Source organism: Lasiodiplodia theobromae, assembly GCF_012971845.1.
Source record: "Lasiodiplodia theobromae strain AM2As chromosome Unknown scaffold_39, whole genome shotgun sequence".
Lineage (NCBI taxonomy): Eukaryota > Fungi > Ascomycota > Dothideomycetes > Botryosphaeriales > Botryosphaeriaceae > Lasiodiplodia > Lasiodiplodia theobromae.
Window position 1 is genome coordinate 126,291 of NW_023336518.1, and position 22,871 is coordinate 149,161.

At 56.9% G+C, this 22,871-nt stretch overlaps 3 protein-coding genes across 3 annotated transcripts; 1 reads left to right on the top strand and 2 right to left on the bottom strand.

Annotated features, from left to right (window-relative positions):
- Positions 1 to 790: 790 nt before the first annotated feature.
- On the bottom strand, positions 791 to 1,888 carry LTHEOB_10481 (alcohol dehydrogenase; the record flags this gene model as incomplete). Its single annotated transcript, XM_035507131.1, has 1 exon — positions 791 to 1,888. The coding sequence occupies one exon, from the start codon at positions 1,886 to 1,888 to the stop codon at positions 791 to 793; it is 1,098 nt and encodes a 365-aa protein (XP_035367790.1).
- Positions 1,889 to 2,408: 520 nt separating this feature from the next.
- On the top strand, positions 2,409 to 4,452 carry LTHEOB_10482 (Tyrosinase; the record flags this gene model as incomplete). The annotated part of the gene is made up of 7 exons (XM_035507132.1): positions 2,409 to 2,693; positions 2,741 to 3,019; positions 3,101 to 3,239; positions 3,297 to 3,388; positions 3,446 to 3,781; positions 3,832 to 4,264; positions 4,325 to 4,452. 7 exons carry the CDS (start codon positions 2,409 to 2,411, stop codon positions 4,450 to 4,452), a joined length of 1,692 nt encoding a protein of 563 aa, XP_035367791.1.
- A 5,961-nt stretch (positions 4,453 to 10,413) lies between these two features.
- LTHEOB_10483 (Nonribosomal peptide protein) lies at positions 10,414 to 22,497 on the bottom strand (the record flags this gene model as incomplete). Its single annotated transcript, XM_035507133.1, has 5 exons — positions 10,414 to 10,497; positions 10,758 to 21,720; positions 21,796 to 21,981; positions 22,030 to 22,198; positions 22,266 to 22,497. The coding sequence occupies 5 exons, from the start codon at positions 22,495 to 22,497 to the stop codon at positions 10,414 to 10,416; spliced, it is 11,634 nt and encodes a 3,877-aa protein (XP_035367792.1).
- Positions 22,498 to 22,871: the final 374 nt, after the last annotated feature.

Consider the following 22,871-nt stretch of genomic DNA (forward strand, 5'->3'; position numbering starts at 1 on the left):
CACCTCGTGAATATTTGAAAATGTGCAGATCTCATACCTCAGACGCCCTCTTTCTAAGAACGGCCCACTCTGCTCAAAAACTCAAATCGTGTGTTTCTAGTAGAAGGTTGCTCATCTAGCTCCTTAATCTGTTGCTTTGTGATTTCGCTCTAGGGTGGTTACCACCAACTCCAATTGCCGTGAAACCCCCAAAACCAACTCTAGCGACCCAAACCCAACTACCACGTAAAATGCACGTATAATTCATATGACCGTGCTAAAACAAAAATATTCATTTTTATCACAGTCAGTATCTGCAGGCTTAGGCATTGTGATAAAATTTATAAATTTTAAAATTTAATCGTGTCGCTAAAATTCTACCGCGATTTTTAAAAATATTTGTACTATAGTAGAAACTTGAGTGTGTGCCGCTAGAGTTAGACTTAATAATTATTTATTTCTCTCTCTTTCGAATTTCTAATTATTTCTGAAATTAAACTTTATTCGTAAACTTGTCAAATAGATCCTTACTAGCATATCCTTACTAAGAGCCGTATGGTGTAAGTATTATGGAGCAAGACTCCTTCCACGCATGAGTATGCAGTCTAAGATACTCTGTAGGGATTAGGTATCTTCATCATAACATATCTGATAGAATGTCTTGTACACAGCGGAGAAGGAGCCTTAATCCGGATGAAGTGTCACGTGCCTGGGTGGTGTTCAAAAGCTTCACTTCCAATGTTCATTTGTTTAGACGCGTCATCGAAGTATTTCTCATTCAGTGTTTAATTTTATGTACATGCCCAAGAGTCTACACCTGTGCGACGAAGACCTGCTTCTTCACACCGAGCGGTTTCTCCGTCGCCAGCTGCAACGACCGCTTAACCGTCTCTGACAAATCAGCAGCGCCACTCCCCTGGTCCCAAGCCACCTTCTCCACCACCGGGGTCTTCAGCCTTCCCTGGAGAAGCAACTCCCCGAACCACCCCAGCAAGCTCTCCTGCTCCGGGACGGACCGCAGCCCGAACTGCTGCGAAAGCCGGAAGTTCCTGAACCTGATCTGCTTCCAGAACAGCGTCTGCTGGGACAGCCGCAGCACGCCATCCGCGCCGCCCAGCGACCCGTAGTTGACAAACGTCCCATCCGGCGCCAGCAGCGCGGCGAGCCTTTCGCCCGACGCGCCGAAGACGGCGTCCAGCGCCAGCACGACGCGGTTCTGCTCGACGGCGGCCTGCAGCTCCGGATGCGCCGTGACGCCGGCCTGCTCGAGCTGCTCCTCGCTGACCACGACATCCGCGCCGATCTCCTTTAGCGTCTGCGCTACACTCTCAAAATCCCCGCGGCCCCGGATGACGCTGATGGTCCTGCATCCCCGGATCCGCGCGAACTGCGTGACCATCTGCGGAATGACGCCGCGGCCCGCATTCAGCACGACCCAGTCGCCCGGGCGGAGGTTCCGCATATCCTCGAGCAGCAGGTACGCCGGGGCGCATCCCATCTTCAGCAGGCTGGCGGCCGCCGGCTCGATGGCGGCGGGGACCTTGAGCAAGTCCGCAGCCGGCAGCACCGCGTGCGAGCGCCAGGTGCCCAGCCCGTGGCGCTTGGGGATGACGTGGTCGCCCGGCTGCAGATGTTTGACCTGAGCGCCGACGGCCTCGACGCGCGCGACGCCGTCGTTGCCCGGGATGGGCTGGTCCGCGTGGTGGTGGACCGGCTTCACGGGGTAGCGCCCCGCGATGGCCATGAGGTCTTGCGGGTTGATGGGGAAGGCGAGGAGGCGGAGGAGGACCGCGTCCGCGGGGATGAGGGATGGGGTGGTGGGGGGGATGGGCGAGGTGTGGACGCCGACCACGCGGGCCGCGTCCGACGAGGTTTCGGAGAAGGTGAGGATCTGAGCGGTGGCGGACATGATGGTGGTGGTGGGGCGAGGAATGTGCAAAGGCGAATATGCGAGAAGCGGGTGGAATGCACGTTCTCCTTCGCGCTGTATGATTTGGCTGCTTTATTGTCTTCTGATATTGCTTTATCATCTTTCGGTGGTGTTCGGGCGCGTGGTATGGTCGGTTGGTCAGCGGCTGCCAATTATTCGTGCCGATATTCATGAGTCGTGCCTGACGGATGCGGGGACCATGTTGGAGATGGCGTGCGCAAATCAAGGCGCCCGACCATCCACGTGTGGTCGGACACCGTCCGTATCGGGTAACCCATCCGCCCTCTCATCTCGATCAAGAAGGACGCGCCAGCAGAGGAATGCTACAACCAAAGGAGAATGGGAGCTTATGAAACTGCAATTTCTAAGCCCGAGGATGCATTTCCCGACCTGTATGCACTATCGGCCCGGGTCGTTGCTCTTAATACCCGCTGCGCCGAGCCGAATCGGGCTGCAAGCTGTCGTCTGTTGCCGCGTACCATCGTCTTTTGTTCTCACCATGTCACCTTCTGCAGAAGAGCCCCACTGGCAGCGCATTGGCCGCGAAAAGCGCGAGGCTGTCCACGCACTGCTGCCCGAGCACTGGCGCCTGAAGACCGTGCCGTCTGCTGTGGAGCTACCCGACGCTACCACCTTTCCGCGCAACGTGTTGTCTGATCAGGAGCTGGCCATCACCGAGAATTACACGGCCGATCAGCTCACTCATGAGCTAGCCAATGGCAAACTCACAGCTCTTGAAGTTGCAAAAGCCTTTTGCCACCGTGCTACCGTGGCCCATCAACTGGTAAGCCAACATTCGATTTCATTGTATCTCTGGTTGACCTGTTTCAGACAAACTGCCTCAGCGAGGTTCTCTTCTCGGATGCTTTGGCACAGGCTGAGGCCCTTGATGCTCACTACCGCACTCACGGCAAGCCAGTCGGTCCTCTCCATGGCTTGCCCATCTCTCTCAAGGACCAGTTTCGCGTCAAAGGAGCTGAGACGTCCGTTGGCTTCATTGCTTGGTTGGGAAATGTTGAGACAGAAGAGACCGAATCGTGGTTGGTGAAGCAGCTGAGGGCCTTGGGCGCGGTCATTTACTGCAAGACCAACGTGCCAACCAGCTTGATGGTGAGTAATGCTTTGAGTCATCTGTTTTCCTAATCAAAAAGAGGGAATCAAAGCCCTGGTTGGTGGTGCTGATTAAAACAGGGAATTGAAACAAACAACAACATCATCGGCTACACGAGCAATGCACACAACCGTCTGCTTTCTTCTGGCGGCTCGTCAGGTGGTGAAGCCTCTCTCCTTGCGATGAGAGGAAGCATTATTGGACTTGGCTCCGACGTCGGTAAGTCTGCCCTGGCCGCATTTTCAAGAGACGATTCCTAATCATGTATTTGTACAGGAGCGTCTATCAGGCTACCATGTGCTCTGAGTGACATCGTCGGCCTCAAGCCTTCCCATGGACGTGTCCCATACCTCGGGATAAGAAATAGCGTAAGTAGGACTAGCACCTGAACTGCGGAAAAATTGCTCACATGTGATCAAATATAGATGGAGGGCCACCAGACTGTTGAATCTGTTATTGGTCCTATGGGCCACAGCATTTCCGACCTGCGCCTTCTCCTTAAGACCATCATCCAGACCCAACCCTGGCTTGCGGACCCTAAGGTCAACAGGATTCCCTGGAGACAAGAGGATGAAGATGCGGTCAAGGCCAAGATCCAAACAAAGAAGCTGACATTCGGTGTCATTCGCACTGACGGAATGGTGAACCCTCACCCTCCAGTCCAGCGCGCCATCAACGAGGCGGTTGAGGCACTGAAAGCCAGGGGCCACGAAGTCATCGAATGGAACCCGCCTGCACATGCCGAGGCATTCCAAATTCTTGTACGTCTCGATTCCCCCCAAGCCCTGCTATCATACTCATACAGCTGCAGTGGAACACCTTCGCCGCCGACGGAGGCAAAGACATCCACTCCGTCGCCTCCGAAGCCGGCGAGCCGCTCGTTCCAGAGATCTCCGTCTCATACGGAAAGGAGCTCGGCCACCTTCCGGTCGGAACGGTGAACGACCTCTGGGCCACCCAAAAACAGAAATACGAGTACCAGGCTCGCTACCTGGAGTACTGGCAGTCCACGAAGAAGCTCACGCGGTCGGGTGAGCCGGTTGACGCTCTGATTGCCCCGGCGGCGCCCTCGGCATCCTACAAGCCCACCGAGGGCAAGTACTTTGGCTACACGGGCGTTTTCAATGTGCTGGACTACTCGGCTGCTGTCGTCAAGTCTCCGACGAAGGCAGACATGGCCAAGGATTTGCCCTTCAAAGACTATCAGCCGCTGAATGACTTTGACAAGGCGGTTGCCGGTGATTGTAAGTTTCTGTGGAATCCTCACCCTTTCTTCACTTTGTGCTAATACGGAGAACTTGTAGATATTCCGGAAGTCTTCCATGACATGCCGATCGGCCTGCAGGTTGTGGGTCAACGCTTGGAGGAGGAGAAGGTCTTGGCCATTGCGGAGGAAGTCGAGGATATATTCAACGCTCTGCGGAAGAATTAAGTTAGATCAATGTAAATAGCCACAAGTATGAAGATGAAATTTTCTCCTTCACCAAAACTACGGTCATGTGTCAGCTACACGGTCGGTTGGGCTCGCACGCAAACCTGACTCTGAGAGTGTGACTTTTGGCCAAGAATTTCCAGTACCACACCTTAGAACAAGCAACACTTTCAATGACTACGACAACTTCAGCCGAGCTTTTAGCTGCCGAATGAGGGACTTAAAGTTGCCTTCAGAATCCAAGACCTCCGCCAGACCCAATTTGTCTCTGAATGTGTCACCGAATTCTGCATATAACACCACGTGCACGCAGGATAGCACGAACAGGCCTACCAGACGGCGCCAGGGAGACACTGCACACAAAAACAATGGTAAACTTCTAGGCCTGTACACAGTGTTCATCATTGAGTACATGACACATCGTCAGCGCATTGGGAGGTTGGTGCTTCGACAACCGGAGCCGCATAAGTGCGAGTAATTTTTATGCTAACTGGAGTTCGAGTTTGCGAAAAGTGTTGTCTGAGCATGGGCGGCGCGAATTAAGATAGATCTGCATTTAGCTGCGATGCTGACAAAGACCACGCGGAAGTGGGTTGGAAAGTGCTTGCATTGAGCGCCATGGTCTCTTCCGCCCCGGTACTCCACTTCAACTTCGCCACCTCCCTTCTTGAACGCTTATCAGGGCTTATCTAGTGGTCAAGAGATCAATACCACTAGTGGTTAGATGTCAGTGAGGCATTATAGATAAATCCCTTAGTAATCATGCGCTAAGTCAAAAGTATGTGGGACGGAAGGTGGAGTGGAGAATCAGGGCGGGAGATAAGCAACTACGGCCCACCGCAGCGTAAACGCCATATGCATGGCATCTCACGTTTTTCCCCGCTAAATTAGGTATTCATCAAGGTAGGGTGATCCTACAAGGGGGGCCCATGAGCTGGGAAACCGCCTTCCTGGTCAGTGGTCATACTTTTTCAGGTAGTCATGACCGAGCCAATGAAAACCTCGGAGAATGACACAATGAGCGGCTTAACTGTTCATAGACCCCATTGCACTGCACGCGCTAAAGGCCTGAAAAATACAAAAACACTACAACCCCCTGATGTCGGCTTTCATCTTCGCTGTAAGCGAGCATCACGATCAACGTTTCAAATGCGGAATTGATATGAGTGAGTAGCAGGGATTATAGCCGCCGTCTTCTTATGCAGTGTGAAGCGATTACTCATTGGATGCCTACTTGCCGCGCCACACTTTGGCTGCATATACGCCAAGCCGTCAGCAGAGCAGGGTGGTGCGCTCAGCCTTGCGCATCGCCCCCAACAACCCCGCCTCTTCCACTCCCCACCCCGAAATCTGTTCCCGTCCGAACCCTTAAGAACTAACTCATTCACGGCTCCATCGATGTACATACAAAATATCTTATCAAAGGTTCAAATTGACAACTGTCAGCGTTCTACTCGCTTCGCCGCTGAATTCGCCCCCTCGGCGAGCTTTCAGCCTTGAGCGCGGTCGCCAGGCAACGGCATGCCGCCGACCGACTACACCACCTTTCGTGTGAGGGGTACACGAGCTGGAACAACTCGAGAAGACCTCCAAGCGCTGGTAGCGCAAGCTGTTTCCTGCCAGGATGCATCTGGAGTCCGAGTCAAGTCTCTGGCTGTCGACGCCTCGAGGCCTCGTGAGATGGTTGCCACAATCACATTTGCTGATATCCCGGAGGAGTTGTCGGACGGCTGTGGCAATTGGACCATCGAGGCACCGCCAGATGTCACACTCGCGATCGATACGCACTTCCATGGCTGCACTACCCTCTACTGTCCGCCTGCAGATGAGTGGAAATTGGAGTAAGGTTGAATGTTTGAAATTGGCCAAACTAGTGGTTCTAACATCTGGGCGCTAGTCTTATTGCCATCTCTGGCTTGAATGGACACGCTTTCGGTTCCTTCAAAAAGAAGAAGAGCTCCTACATGTGGCTGCGTGACTCTCTGCCTCAGGACTTTCCAGGCTGTAGGATCATCATCTACGGCTACGATACTAAGCTGCAGGACAGCCGGTCATTCCAGAACCTGTTGGATATTGGGAAGAAGTTTCAAACTGCTATCAGACAGGTGCGGCAGGACGCGAGAAAACCTCTAATTCTTCTCGGCCACAGCCTTGGCGGGATAGTGGTCAAGGAAGCCATTAGCCTCATACGGAGCAGCCCCATTGATGCAGACAATTTGACCTTCGCAGCAATTAGAGGAGTTATTTTCTTCGGAGTTCCAAACCAGGGTATGGACATTCGTTCTCTTATACCAATGGTTGGTGATCAGGCCAACCGTGGATTCCTCCACACTTTGGACCACAACTCGCCTGTGCTACGTATTCAAGCCAAGGCATTCTCTGCGGCAATCGGAGAGCTTCGGTGCGAGATTCTGAATTTTTACGAAACGCAGGAATCTCCAACAGCGCATCAGAACGTAAGTGCTCGCTTAGCAATAATAACCCAACCGCAGAATGCTAACATCAAGAAGGAGGACGGGACTTGGTCCATGTCCGGATCACCAGCAGTCCTGGTCGATACGCACTCAGCGACACATGGTCGGCCAGACGACTCCCAAGGACATCGCGTCTCCCCGATCGACTGCGACCACAGCAATTTAATCAAATTTGGCAGCGCGTACGATGAGCCGTATGTGACGGTAACTGCATTTCTGCAAGAAATTGAGAGCCACGGAGCATGTAAGATTCCTTCGCCCCTACATTTCAGTTATATGCTCACTTCACTTTTTATCAGCACCAATGGTTACCATGACAAAGACTGAGGAAGGTTAGTCAAAGAAGTCATTGTATATAACTGTTAAAATTGACTTTTTGACGAAGCTTGTTACCAATCGCTTGGATTTCGTGAGCAGTACCAGCGCATGGATTCACTTGAGCCATCTCCAGGCACATGTGACTGGCTGAGAACACATGAGCTTTTCACTGAGTGGCTTCAAAGTTCAAATGGATTTCTCTGGATACGCGGCAAGCCTGGGTCCGGTAAATCGATGGCCATGAAGCATGCTCTGAAGCATGTGAAGTCTTCAACCAGCGGGGCTGTTGCATCATTTTTCATCCATGGCCAAGGCACGGAACTCCAAAAAACGGTTCTCGGAATGTACCGCTCTCTTCTGCATCAGGTTTATCCTTACTCCCCGGAATCCTTCTCCGGTCTCACAACGAGGTTCGAAGAGTACACAAGGCAAGCTGGCAGGGCTACACAGGATGAGAAATGGTCCTGGATGAAGGGTGAAATTCGCCAGAATTTCTTCGACGGCCTCCGCAAATTGTGCGGGAAAACCTGTGTTACTATACTCGTGGATGCACTCGACGAGGCTGGCGAGGCGCAAGCCAGAGAGATATTCAAAGACCTCGAGACTCTAATCAGCTTATTGGGAGATGAATCCACGCGTCAGTTATCGCTTTGTGTCGCTTGCAGACATTATCCAGACATCAGCTTCAACAATGGCAAGACGATCGTTATAGAGAATTTCAACGGCTCGGACATTAGGCATGTTCTAAATTGGCGACTAGACTCTGAGGATACTTTTGATGCCTCGGAAAAGCACCAGCTCAAAACCGAAATCCTTGGGAAATCCGAAGGTATTTTTCAGTGGACATCATTGGTTGTCGAGACGGTCATACAAACAAAGCAGAAGGGAGATACTTTCCAGGCTGCCATGAGCAATGTAGATCGCCTACCCAGTGGTCTGAACCATCTATACACGGCACTGCTGGAACCCAAGGATGAGCAAGAACACGAGCTCAAACAGCGAACAAAGCTTTTCCAGTGGGTCGCGCTTGCTGCGGAGCCTCTGACACCAATTTTTCTCCAGCATGCTCTCGCTATCAATCCCAAAATGGCCTGCAAAACGGTGTGCGGATACGAAGAGTCAGACGAATTCACTGAGGAGAAGAATTTCAATACGAAGATCCAAAACCTATCTAAAGGGCTAATTGAAATCAACGGCTCTTTCAAATCGGGCCAGATGGGCTTCATTCACCAGTCCATCCCGGATTTTCTACTCTGGCATGGAGGATTGGCGCTCCTCTCAGGATTGCCTAAGGCTGATGTAATAGGACTTGGGCATTTCGAACTATCTATGACTTGCCTCAAGTATCTATTTCTTGAAGAGATACGCAATTCCTTTCGGCAACCAAACCATTTATATAATCGCCTTCCAAGAGAAACATGGATCACTAGGTTCCCAGCCATCTCGTATGCATGGGATAATTGGATATTGCACGCGGTCAGTGGAAAAGAACTGAAAAAGGAGAGAGATGAAGAGTTCTTTCTCGCCGACCTCATGGAGACGTTTGGTTGGCCTGATGACGAGCGAATGATAGAGCTCTGGATTCCACTTGAACAAACTTTCGGATCCCCTTTACATTCATGGGTTTGTAGATTTCGACCTTCTTTGAAAGCCCGGATCCCGGGGTGGCCCTGTCAGAATGCGAGGCTCATCCACCTTCTCGCCGTGACTGGGCTGTTTCGTGAGAGTGCACAAAAGAAAATGCTTTCAGACATCGAATCTCCCGCAACACCAGCGTCAAATTATTTTCTCACACCATTGGCCTACGCTCTGCTTGGGCAACAAAAGCAGGTTGTCCAAAACATGATTGCAGCAGGAGTATGCGTCCAATACAAGACTGGATCTCCATGGCGATCACCACTCTATCTTGCCAGTTTGTGGGGTGATCGCGCAGTGGTGTCTTTACTACTCAAATGTGGATCGGAAATAAACTATCGAGAAGCTTACACAGGACGTACCGCTCTACATGCAGCCGCCAGCGAGGAGAATATAGAAGCAATGCACGTTCTTCTCGATGCAGGAGCGAGGATCAACGATCAATCCATATCTCTACATTTTAGAGGTTTTCTACCCTATTTCGAGAATGGCCAATCTCCACTACATGATGCAGTCTTGAAAGGAAAAGCCAAAGCAGTGAGGCAGCTTATCTCCCGTGGGGCAGATTTGAATCTGAAGTCCTTGGGAAGAAAAGTAGCACCGCTGTCGTGGGCCGTTTCAGCGAAAAATATCGACATGGTCAGGCTCTTGCTGGAGCTTGGTGCAGATATCAACGCACGAGACTCAGCCGGTAACTCCCCTTTACACTATGCCTTCTACGACGCTTTTGGCAATCAAGATTCCCGTTCCACACCGGAAAAACTCGATATCGTTCAGCTTTTGATTCAATCCGGATGCGACGTAAACGCACAAAACAAATCAGGGGATACGCCTCGGAAACTGCTTACTAGCACGAGTCCCCCAAGTATCGTGAACCAGCTACTTGGCCGGAAAGCCGACCCGAATCTGAGAACACGTCATGGTGTGGCGCCAAGCACTGGTACATACGACGGCGACACATCGTCTTCTTTAGGCTGGATTACGTCCCCATATCTTATGTCATGAGATGTATGCGGCAGATTCAGTACCGAACATTCCGGAAGCGCTTGAGATACTACTCAAAGCTGGAGTGAACCCCAACACCAAAGATGACGAAGGGGAAATTGCACCTATTCTGGGTAGTGGGATCACAACGACTTTCAAGGAGAGAGGACAAGTAGCGAAAGATGGATGGCATCAAGCTGCTACTCGGATCTGGTGCAGATTCGCAAGCCACTAACCAGATTGGCGGGACAGCCCTTTCGTACCTGGATTGCTTCGAGAGTTTGACACCCCCGAAGGCGTTAAGTGCCGGTATCCAAAATGTTCTATTTTGAGAAAGAGAGTTGCCGAGCTTACAGGGAAATAAAGTCGGTTCTTCAGACGACACAGGCCCTGGTATCCGGATGTCGCTCGTAGACTTGTTGGTCGACTTTGAGGTTATTATATCAATGTCTCGTTTTACGGGAATTCGAGATAGAAGCGTTTCAAGCGCCGTTTGCCGCACTGGTCGCGTTTCCTTAAGCTTAAGCTGCTCCTTGAGCTGTTGGCGCATTTAGTTGGGATAGGCGGAGTGATGTATGATGAGGCATTGCTGAACGTTGTTCAAATTGGTTTGATTGTGGCTTTCATTACCATTCTGGGTACCATAGTCTACGGAGGAGACTTTTTTCAACGAAGAGAATTCGTAAGAGCAGAAGAATAGCTTGGTAGGAAAACAACAACAATAAAAGACATCGAGTAACCTCAGAACTGCTCATCGCCGCCTCATAATATGAGTCCTGCCTGCATCCTCGAAGTCGGGCGCGCCATGATATACTCCACACACATATCGGTCACTCCCCTTTCACGGTAAACCCTCGCCAACTCTCCAGCCCCTAGCAACGGATCACCACTTACCGCCGCCATCTTATCAAAGAACGATGCATCCGGTGATAGTAGTGGCGCAGGGGGTGGCTCGTTCTGACAAATCTTCGTTCCAAGGAGGACTTCCCTCTGGCATTCCAAACACAATGCCAATTTCTCTTCATGCTGCTGCTGCTGCTGCTGCTGCTGCTGCTGCTGCTGTCGCTCCTGGGTATGACGAGATGGCGCCGCAGCATCAGCAAGACCATTAGTCCCAACGGTCGCTCTTGTAGCAGCAGCCACAGGCATAGAAACCGGAATCCTCAGTCCCTCGCCCTTCTTCCTCTGCCATCCCACCTCCAGTAGGCCGTTGCCATTAGCCACGACACTGTTGGTCTCTTCACTTTCACACGCCCACAACACCTCAATCCACCCACACAATCTCTCCATCATCGCCTCTGCCAACACCGCCGGCACGACCTCATCACACGAATGCAGCGAAACACTCACCGCTTCTCTTCCCCCCTCTTCACTCCCCTCCACTTGCTCTTCGCCCATAACCACCTTCGTCTCAACCGTCACATCCGCCAAATCCCACGGCTCACCCACCCACCCGACTCTCTCCTCAGAGCCGCCGCCGCCGCCGCCGCCAACACACCCTTCATTGCCCACCTTCTCCCCGACACCATCCAGCAGCCCCGCCATATGCTTATTCAAGTGCTGCACCACCGAGCCAAACCGCCGAAGGGTCCGCTGGCGCTTCCTCCCCTCCATCTTCCCTTCCTCGTCCCCGAAACCACTGTCCAACCCACCCAAATGCTCAAAGAACCCCACACTCTGAAACGGCCTGGCCCTGAGTGCTGTGTCGTCAACACGCTTGAGCAGCTCTGCCGGCTCTAATGCAGATCGGCCGCCAAGCAGCCCGCGCACAATAACCGGCGCCGTCGTGATGCACGGCCCAGCCACCTCGTCGACGCGGGGGAAAGGCACGGCGGAGCGGTTGGCCAGGATTTCGCCGAAGACGATGGCGCTTCCTTCAAGGTTGTCATCATCGGGGTGGTTGGACGATTGGGATGATTGGTCGTCAGATGGTTGGGGGGAAGAGGATTCGTCGGATGAATGGTCGTATGGTTGATCGGGTGATTCATCCGGCGGCAAGGAGGAGGAGGGTTTGCTGGAGCTGGACGACAGCTCCGCCAGCACCGCCGCCCAAGCAGCCTTGAGCACAGTCGAGAACGGAAACCTCGTGCCACGTCCTCTCTCCGGACCACGAAGGACGCGAGTACGGGTCGACTTGGGTGGATGTACGGGCAACCAGGCGCTCGGAGGCAGGTCGTGCGGCCGCTCTACGATATCCGTCACGCGGGTAATACCGGCAAGCTCAGTTTGCCAGAAGCGCTGGGCGGCGGGTTGGAGAGACTGGACGGCGTGGAGGAAAGCGAGGAAGGAGGGTGGTGATGGCGGCGGCGGCGAAGACGCGGGCTGGTGGTAAGTGGATTCGATAGCAGAGAAGATCAGCGAGAGGGATATGGCGTCGTACTGGGCGTGAGGAAAGCGGATAACGAGGCGTGTGGCGTCACTTCCCCTCAGAACAGCAAAGCGGACGCCCTGCTCACTGATAGGGGCTGGTCGCTGTCTGTCTCTCCGCACATACGCGTTGGTCTCATCCTCGAAGCTGGCTTGTCCTGGCCCAACATCCTGATCCTCGATCTCGACATCCGGATCGCGGACGACGACCTGCAGCAGCCGGTGCTTGTAGTAGACGAAGACGGTGCGGAGGATATCGTAGCGCGCGACAACCTTCCTGCACGCATCCTTGAGCTTCTCGGCGTCCATGGCACGACCGCCGGCGGAGAGGTCCAGCGTCAGGTAGTAGACGGCGTGCCGCTCCTTCAGCTGCGAGGCCGCCACCATCTGCGTCTGGAGTTGCGTTGCCCACGCCGCGTCTTCGATGTCAGCCGGGCTGACGTTTAGCCGCGGCGCGATGTGCAGGCGGAGCAGGGCGTCCAGATCGCCCTCGGATCGGAGCGTGGAGAACGGGCGGTAGCCGGTCTTGGATCCGTTCTCGGCCTTGGTTCCTGCTGCGGTCCTCGTCGCGACGAGCGCCATGTCGGCGAGCTTGGAGTGCTTGAAGATGTCGGCGACGGTCAGGTGGATGCCTTGACGGCGCGCTGAGGAGACGAGCATCATGGCGTCGAGGGAGTCTCCTCCAAGCTCGACGAAATTGCTGTCGGCAGTCATCTCCGCCCGCGGGCCGAGCGTGGCCCTCCATAACACCAGCAGCCGGCTCTCCATATCGTTCAAGTTCTCCTCCTTCGCACTGACGAAATTAGCCTGGCGACGTTGCGCCAGCAGCCCCGTACCGATACTCCGCAGCGCCCTCCGGTCCAGCGTGTTCGCCGGCGTGAGCGGGAGCCGCTGCAGTGGCAGGAAGGCGGCGGGCAGCATGAAGCGGGGGAGACGCAGCACGAGCTGCTCCGGTACCCCCTGAACAGCATCATCCAGCTTCCTCTGGACGTCAGCCTCGCCAGCGTTGCCAGCGAGGACCAAGAAAGCAACCAGGCGGCCGTTCACAAGCTCCACCGCGACGCCGTCAACGCCACCCTTGGCCGTGAGCAGCTCGCGCAGGCTGTCCTCAATTTCACCTAGCTCGACGCGCTGGCCGCTGATCTTGACCTGCGTGTCCCGGCGGCCGAGGTGCTCCAGCGTCCCACCTGCGCACCAGCGCACCAGGTCGCCCGTCCTCAGTACCCTCTCTGCCGGTTCCACGGTGTCTAGCCACGCTGGCCTGGTGACGAACGTGGCGGCCGTGGCGTTAGGGCTGTCGATGTACCCCGAACTCAGGTGCGGACCCTCGATTAGCAACTCACCTACGGCGCCCACGGGGCACAGCTTCTCGTGGTTGTCGGGTTCGACGACCCATGCGCGGCCGGAAACACAGCGGCCGATGTTGCGTGGATTGGTACCGGGTGCCAAGGGCTCTGTGAGTGTGAAAATGCCGCTCGCCTCGGCTTGGCCGTAGCCGTGCAGCAGCGTCAGCGCGGGCGCCCAACGGGCTACGGCGTGGGCTTGGAGCCGCTCGCCGGCGGTGATGACCGTCTTCAGCTGAGGGACGCGCTGTGGGCCGCCCAGCTGCTCGAGCAATGAGGGCGTGAGGATGGCCCAGTTGGCGTCCAGGCTGTTGATGCTGTCAACAAGTTCGTCCTGCTCCGAGGCCACGCACACGCAGCCACCGGCCAGCAGCACCGGCAGCATCTCGATGAGCACAGCGCCATTGCCGTACGAGGAAAATTGCAGCGCGCGCTTTTCTGCGTCAATTTGGAAGGCAGCCGCATGGCAGCGCGCAGCAGAGGCGAAGCTGCAATGTTCGATTACGCAGACCTCAGGCTCTCCGATGCTGCCGGAAGTGGAGATGGCAAACGCTGGGCTGCGGGAATTGGTGCTGCTCCGCTCGCTTGACTCGGGCCATGCTTGGACAGTAGATGAGTCAATAGTGATAAGATCGACGAAGGACAGTTTTGCAGCGGCTGATGGCGAGGCCAGTGCCAACCTGATGCCAGCCGTTTCCGCAAGTTTGCGCAGCTGCTCCTCCGGCTGACTGGGATCCATCAAAACAACAGCATGGCCTGCCTTGAGAATGCCGAGCATGGCTACGATGGCCCAGACAGACTTCTCTGAGCACATGGCGATGAAGCCAGGTTGTATTTCCAGGAGCCGGAGGCGCAGCTGGTGGGCGACGCAGTTCGCGTACATGTCCGCCTCCGCATAGTTCATGGTAGTCGTAGTTGTGCAAAGGGCAGGGCGTCCAGGGCTTCTGGCAGCCTGCTCCTCGAAAAGACTGTGCAGACACTTCTCGATCACTGGCGTGTGCCCAGTGGTCCACTCGCGCAGGAGAGCTCGGTCGTCGTCGCTAACAACATCAATGTCCTCGAGCTTCATCGTTGAGTCTGCATGAGCTAGCTGGTGAAGGATATTGTCAAGCTGTCCCAGCATGCGCTGCATCTGGAAGGGAGTTAGCACCTCCGGGTCGTGAGCAGCCTGCACATCAATGCCCGCGTCACTAAAGGAGCAAGTGACAACGAGAGGGTAGACGTGGAAATTTGCAACGTCACCGTCGTCCTGCTCTCCACGCAGGATATCGAAGCCGTCTTCACTGCCGATGGCAACCTCGGCTCCGGGGGCGTGCAGCTCGATCAAAGTGCGGAACTCGCATGCCATCTTCGCATCATCGTTCACGCGGCGGATAGCCTGAAGGCCGAAATACTGATGCTCGATTATTTGCGTCGACGTTTGTTGCACTTGCTTCAACAACTCGATGATTGGCTGTGCACCGTCGCCCAGCTGAACACGAAGGGGCACCGTAGTAATCGTCGGGCCAGTCATCTCATCGATCTGGGGAAGGGGGGCAGTGCGACCTGATCGTGTGACGCCGAAGACAACATCCCGTGCTTCGCTGTATCGAGCAAGCAGGATGCCCCAGGCAGTCTGGAGGAAGGTGGCGGTTGTGAGGCTGGATCCATGCTTCCTCTTGACGGCGATGTGACGTTTGGCAATGAGGCTGGCGTTGAAAACACGAGCGGGGGCAGAGGCAGGAGGGAAAGACGGCGCCAAGCAGCCGTCCAGGTACGATGCCCAGAATCTCTCCGAGGCTTTAGCATCCAGGTTCGACATCCACTTGATGAAATGGTTGTAGGACGGGGCTCGCGGGACGCTTTCTCCGCGGTAGGCTTTCTTCAAGGCGCCAGCCAATAGAGGAAGCGAGATGCTATCGTATATGGCATGGTGCAAGGTCAAGACAAACTTGGTGTTTGCCACGATGCCAAATCGGATCAGCGCGTCGCCCAGCTGCATCGGAACGGCGCGGTCCCTCACGAGGTAGCTGTCCACGTCATCGGCATATTGCCAGGCGGTCTCCACCTCGGCGCTGACTACCACCTGCATCGCACCCATCCCTTGCGGCTGCACGATCCGTGTCCGCAGAATGGGGTGCGCTTTGAGCACAGACTGCCATGCTTGCTGCAGGCGCTCGACGTCGTCTTGCGGACCGATGTTGATGATATAACGGGAAATGTAGGCGCCCGGCTGCCTTAGAGATGCCGTGAAGAGGCCTTCCTGCAGGGACGTGCAGGGATACGCATCCTCAATGAAGTCCGCCGCGATGCCCGTCTCCTTCGCCAGCTGGCTACCGATGTCAGCCGGCTTGCTGTCGTGTTTGATGAGTGAGAAGGCTGGAATGTGGACGTGTTCATTTGCATTGGCAGCCTTCATTTCCAGCGCCATGTCGGACAATGTCCGCTTGGTCATGATGCTGGCGACGCTGAGGGCGAAGCCTCGCCTGCGAGCTGCAGCAGCCAGCTTCATTGCGTCCAACGAATCCCCGCCAAGCCGGAGGAAACCGTCATGTGCACCAATCTGAAGCACCGGAATATCGAGAACTTCACTCCACAAGCGTTGCAGCAGCACCTCAACGTGCCCGTGCGGTTGCTCTTTGGCGGGCAGAGAGGTGGCGGCACTGAGCGCCAGGGCAGCGCCGAGGGCGCGTAGTTCGGTGCGGTTCAGTTTATTTGATGCTGCCAAGCGTGGAAGTTGTTGGACAAGGAATATTTGGGACGGCACCATGTATCCTGGAAGTCTGGTGGGAAGTTGTGCTTGCAGCTTAGATTCTGCCGATGAATCCGAGCCTTCGACGAACAAGGTCAGCACGTCCTTCTGGGCGGACACGACGATCTCAGCGGCGACGGTCATGCTTTGGTCGAGAATGTCAGAGGCGTGATACTCGACTTCAGATAGCTCCAGGCGTTGTCCTCGTATTTTAGCCTGTGTGTCTTTGCGGCCAAGAAATCTGATGCTACCATCGACTTCGTAGCGCACGAGGTCTCCGGTACGATAGAAGCGGTTCATGGCTCCCTCGTCTAAAAAGGCAGGCCGGGTCACGAAGGCTTCGGCGGTCTCCTTCTCCAAGCCGAGATATCCTCGAGCCACAGCAGGGCCTTCCAGCCACAGTTCACCCACGGCACCGACGGCAGCAAGGCGGGAGTCGTCGGCGATGTCGACGATCCAAGTTTTGCAGCAAGTGCTGCGGCCGATACATGAAGGCTCCGTCGCAGGCGTCAGATTCGAGTTCTGCGTAGCCTGAACAGCGGCTTCAGCTGGGCCGTAGCCGTTATTTAAGCGGACATGTGGGGCCCAGGTCACGACAAGGTCACGACGGAGCGGCTCTCCGCCAATGACGACGTCATCAACGCAGGGCACTTGAGAAGGGCGTAGAAGTGCCAGAGCAGTGGGCGTCATGAAGAGGAAGTTGGCGCGGCAGGCGTTGATGGCACCAGGCAGATCATCCATGCGCTGGTCGTCAGACAGCTGGCAGACGCAGCCACCGACGGTCAGAGTGCCCCAGATCTCGGCGATGCTGATGTCAAAGGTGTAGGCAGAAAACTGAAGAGTGCGCGATTGGGGACCCATGCCAAGGGCGGCGGTGTAGCCGGCAGCGCTAGACAGGGCGTGGCGGTGTTCCAGCACAATGCCCTTGGGGCGGCCGGTGGAGCCGGAGGTGTAGATGACATATGCGGCATTTGCAGGAGTCACGGCCGATTCGACGGGCTGCTCGGGGAGTGGCAGGCTCTCAACAAAGTCCTTAGACACTACGACCTGCTGGATACTGCCATCGAGCACGTGTTTGTGGCGGGGGGAAGTCAGGACAAGGGTGGCGCGCGTGTCTTGGAGCTGGTGCTGCAGGCGCTCGAGCGGGCTGTCGGGGGCAAGCGGCACAAAGGCAGCACCGGCCTTGAGGACGGCCAGCATGGAGACGATGGTCCACAGGGACTTTTCCATCAGAACAGGCACTAGGGTCTCGGGGCCGACGTGAAGCTGAGTCAGGTGGGCAGCCATCCTTTCGGCTTGGGTATCCAGCTGGGCGTAGGTGAAGCAGCCATCCCAAGCATCAACGGCACTACGGTCTGGATGGTGGTAGGCGTGCTCGGCGACTACAGAATGGATGCAGGCATCTCGTGACGCGTGATGGGCGCGGTTCCAGCGGCGGATTTGGGACGCGTCGCGGGGGCTGAGAGTGGCCAGGCGGGCGGCGGGCAGCTGGGGCTCGCGCACAAGCTGGTCGAGAATGTGGGCGAAGGTGGCGGCGACATTGTCGGCGTGGGCGTGCGAAATGAGCGATTGGCGGCACTCGAGGGCGAGCTCGAGCTCGTGGTCTTGGATGGTGGTGCAGGCGACGCCGATGACGCCAGAGCCGTTGTCGTCGACCTGGCCGATCTCGCGCACCGCCACCGACCGGCCCGTGCCCACCGGCTGCGCGCCCTCGCGCTTCTGCACCGACAGCGTCGTGTTGACAAAGCCGTCAACGGCCACATTCAGCGCGTGTCCGATCTCAATCAGCGAGCACGCCCGGTGCGGCAACTCGTCCAGCGCCCCTTCCTGCGCCTGCTGCAGCAAGTCCTCGCCCGTTGCCGCCTCGTCGACGCGCACCATGCATACCGTCACGTTGGCGAACAGGCCCACGATGTCGCCTGCGCCCTCGATTTCGATGTCGCGCCCGCTGTTGGCGCACCCGAAGCACGGCTGCCCGCTGCCCGTGTAGCGCCTCACCACCAGCGCCCACGCCGCTTTCGCCAGGTCCGCCATGGTCAACGCCCGCTCACGGCAGAAGCGCACCGGCGCCTGCGCATCATGAAGCCGCACCTCGACCGTCATTCGCTCGTCGCGTCCATCAAAGTCGTCGGCGAGCAGCGGAAATGGGCACGGTGGTACCCCTGCAAGCCGCGCCGTCCAGAAGCGCAGCGCGCTCTCCGACGACGCCGCTCCGCCCAGCGCATGTGCCACGCAGTCGCGCCATCGCGCCGGCGGAAGCGAGTCCAGAAGCCCGTCGTACGCCAGCTCCAGGTCGCGCTGCAGCGGCTGCGACGAGAGGCCGTCGACTAGCACGTGGTTGATGTCGAGCCGCACCACGGCCACAGTTGGAGAGAGCCGGCAGATTGTCAGCTGTTGCTCCGGCCGCCCTGCCACCCAATCCACCATCGGCAGTGCGTCCAGCTCCTGCACGCTCATTCCCGCCACTTCTACCACTGCAGGCTCGAAATTTGCCAGCACCACCTGGTCGAACGTGCCGTCGCCTCGGCTGCTCTCGATGATGACGGTCCGCAGCGACGCGTGCCGATTCACTACCGACTGCCATGCCGCCCGGATCCTGCTTGTGTCTATGTGTTGCTGCGACTGCAGCTCAAAGATGAATCCTGCTTCGTGCCGCCCTCTTCCGCTAATGCGGCTGAGCATGAAGGCGTGCTGCGCTGGCGTGCACGGGTATATGTCTTCAATTTCGTCGTGTCCGATGCGCTGCCGCACCGAGTCGAGAAAGCCAGCAACCTTGGAGGGCGGTATCCCGAGTAGTGGAAACGACGGCTGCTTCCCAGCTGCTTCGCCTGCCGAGAGCTGCTTCACAATCGACGCAATCGCCCTCTCTGACTCCCGAACCCATTTTCCAATGCGGTCCTGGTGCTTCATCTTCCGGTTGTAGACGAAGGAGAGTACAATCTCGCCGTGCCTGACGTCTCCCCAGATGTCGATGACCCCGAATCGCCGCAGTGTCGGGCTCATCCCATCCAAGCTCAAGAGGTCGAAGTCGGGCATTGCTTGGAAGCAAGCTTCCGCCCGTTCCAGCTGCTGGTATGCCCCTGCGTAGTTGAAGCTGACTTCCATGTCATGGCTGCGCTGCTTACTGCCGTAGATACTGGATGCGAACCAAGGCAACCCATTTCCAGCGAAGCGCTCGCGTGCGTCCTGAGTGTCCAAGAGCGTGCTCATGGGATCATCCTGGTTTGCCGACGCCACAAGCACGGGCGTGATGGTGGTGAACCAAGACACGGTTTGAGAGAGGTCGATGTGGTCGTTCCAAGGCTCCCTGCCATGGCCCTCGACGTAGAAGGCCGGCATTTCCCGTTCGGGGAATGCCACCCGGAACCCGTGAATCACGCCCGCCAGCAGCATGTCCGCAGTACTTGCCTGCAGCTCCCCGCCCGTTATCTTCGCCGACATACTCTGACTGATTGCCAGCTTCTCCACCGCAATGTCTCCCCAGACGTTGGTTTCGCCCGACAGACCCCAGAACCCCAGATCGGGGACCGGAAGATCGTACGGCGCCCGTGTCGCCGCCTTTGCAAGACTGTTGACATGTCTTTCCTGCTGCTTCAGCCACCTGGGGAAGGAGTAGGCCCGCGGAAGTTCTGTTTCTCCAGATCTCAGGATCTGCTCCACTTGCAGCAACATGACTCGGAACGAGACAAAATCCGTTACAAGGTGGTGCCCGCACAAGAAGAGCAACTGCTCCTCTTCGGCCTGGATCAAGTCACAGCGCAGCAAAGGGCCATCTTCAATGTCGATGCTCCGCTGACTCTTTGAAATGAGCGGCATCAGCTCAGCCCAGTCGAACGAGTTGTGGAACTCGACTTTCAGGGAACCTTCGACGTCGTCGCTGATGGACTGGAACCACCGGCCCTTTCTGTCTGCAAAGAAGCGCGCTCGCAACATGCCATGCCGAGCCACAACAGCTTTGAGTGCTGCCACGAGAGCGTCCGGCTTGATCTGCTCCGTGACCCTGACGAGCTGGCTGATGTTGTAATGATTCTCGCCCTTGGGGGAGATGTCGAAGAAGAGCTGCTGGATGGGTGAGAGCTTGAAGGGTGTGTCGAGCTCCTCCTCGACCTCGGCCTCCTCCACTTCATTCGCCACCAGCGCCGCATTCCCGTCTGCCAGTCCAGCCAGCGCTTCGACCGTTCTCAGGCGAAGAACCTGCTGCACCGAGAGCCTGAGGCCAATGCTCTTCGCCTGCGCGACAATTTGCATGGCGGAAATGGAATCACCTCCGAAGCTCTGGAATGGCTTCCGCAACCCAATAGCCTCCTGCGATATGTTGAGCACATTGCTCCACACCGCCCGGAGTGCTGCCTCGGTTGCGCTCGCCTCACGCTCGATTGGCTTCGGCAACACCGCTGAGAGCCGTGCCGCCCCTAGCGCCTGGAGCTGCTTCCGATCCAATTTCCCGGTCATTGTCAGCGGAAGCTCAGGCACCGCCACGTAGACTCTCGGCACCATGAAAGCCGGCAGCACTTCCGCAGCGCGCTTCTGCACCTCGGCCATCCTCACATTGACGCGCTCCTGCATCTCCGCGCCGTTCCCCCCGCCGTCGTCGCCCAGCGTAACGAACCCGACCAGTGTCGACGTGCCGGTCGCCTGCTTAATCAGCTCCACAGAGATGTGCTCAGAAGCTCCCAGATACTGCCGGAACGCCTGCTCAATCTCCCCCAGTTCCGTGCGCTGCCCGTTAATCTTGACCTGCCGGTCCTTGCGGCCGACGTAGACGTACGAGCCATCGGGCGCCCGGTGGCAGAGATCACCGCTCTTGTAGAATGCGTGCGGACCCGCCTCATATGGGAACAGCCTCTCATGCCACGCAGGCCTCCCAATGAACGCCGCCGCTGTCCTCTCGGGATCATGCACGTAGCCGCGCCCCACGTGTGGCCCCTCGAGCAGCAGCTCGCCGACGCTGTCGTCGCCGTCGGCGATCAGCCGCCCGTCATCGTCCGGATCCACCAGCCAGCCGCGCCCGACCAGGCACCGGCCGATGTTCGCAGGGTCGGCCCCGGCCCGCAGCGGCGGCACCGGCCTCGACACGCAGATCATGCTCGTCTCGGTCGGCCCGTAGCCGTTGACCAGCTCGACCCGGTGCGCCCACCGCTCGACCACGGCCGGCACCATAGCCTCGCCGCCGGCAACGAGCGTGCGGAGGGAGGGGATGATGCTGCCCCCGTCTTCGTCCCGGGAGCCCGCGTCCTCGGACTCCGGCGGCAACAGCTTCACCAGCACCGTCGGTGTCAGAAACGTCCAGCTCACGCGCAGCCGGCGCGCCGCATCCACCAGCGCCCCGCCGTCCAGCCTTTCGGCGTCCGACACGACACACACGGTCCCGCCACCCGCCAGCGCGCCCAGCATCTCCATGATGGACGCGTCGAAGCTATACGACGCAAACTGCAGTGTGCGGGCGCCGCCGGCACCAGCGCGGCCGGCGAGGCCGAGAGGCGGGCCGCACCGTGTGATGAAGTGGAAGAAGTTGCTGTGCGTGGCGAGCACGCCTTTCGGCTCGCCGGTGCTGCCGGACGTGAAGACGGCGTAGGCGAGGTTGCTGGGGCGGACTTCTTGCTGCTGTGGGTCATGGTCGCTGCTGTTGCTGCTGATGCTGGTGCTGCTTGAGGCGGGCGAGGCGGTAGTGGTGGGGCTGCGATCGGGAAGCGGGAACGACGTGGTCAGAGTGGTGCCGTCCAACGTCAAGGCAGTGTGGACGAGCGAGGCGAGGCGGTGGTGGCAAGTTGCCGAGGTAATGGCTACTTCCGCTCCTGTCTTGCGGACGATGATGCGGAGCCGCTCGTCGGGATGCGCCGGGTCGAGGAGCACGAAGGCGGCTCCGGCTTTCAGGATGGCGTAGATGGCGACAACTGATGAAGGCGGTCAGGCTTCTTGCCCTCTGTTCGGGGAAGAGGCGGCACGGCACCGTGAACTCACCTGTCCAGATACATTTCTCGAAACAGACGACAACGAACCGCTCCGGACCCGCACCGTGAGCCCGCAGCTGGTGGGCGACGCGCTCGGCGGCATCATCGAGAGCCGAGTAGGTCAGAGATTCGCCCGAGGATGAGGCGACAGCCTCGTCGTTGGGACTAGAGCGAACATGTTTGGAGATGAGCTGATGGATGCAGGTCTCGGCAATCTCGGCCTTCGTGATCTCGCTGTTCATGTTGAAGTGAAAGAGACAAGCTTGGCTTTGTCAAAGAAGCAGAGATGGATTGTCACCACTCTTGATGATGCTCCAACTTTCTTAATGCGCGTTTCAATCTGTTTTAAAATCGCCTTCCGTGACATGATACGCCACCTCATCCACCGGTGTATGCATCACTTGCAAGGTAGGAGATGACGGCAGCCAGCCACTTCTTGTGGCGTTGAACGGCATGTAAAAGGATACGGGCTATCCGCCCGTGATTCGGTGATTGCCCAGCGTCACCTGCAGGATTTATTAGTGTGGAGCACAGGTTCTTAACAAGGGGGATGTCTCGGGACCAGAGACCAGGCTCAGGGAAGATCCTCCACACGGCTCACTTTCTACATCTTCCA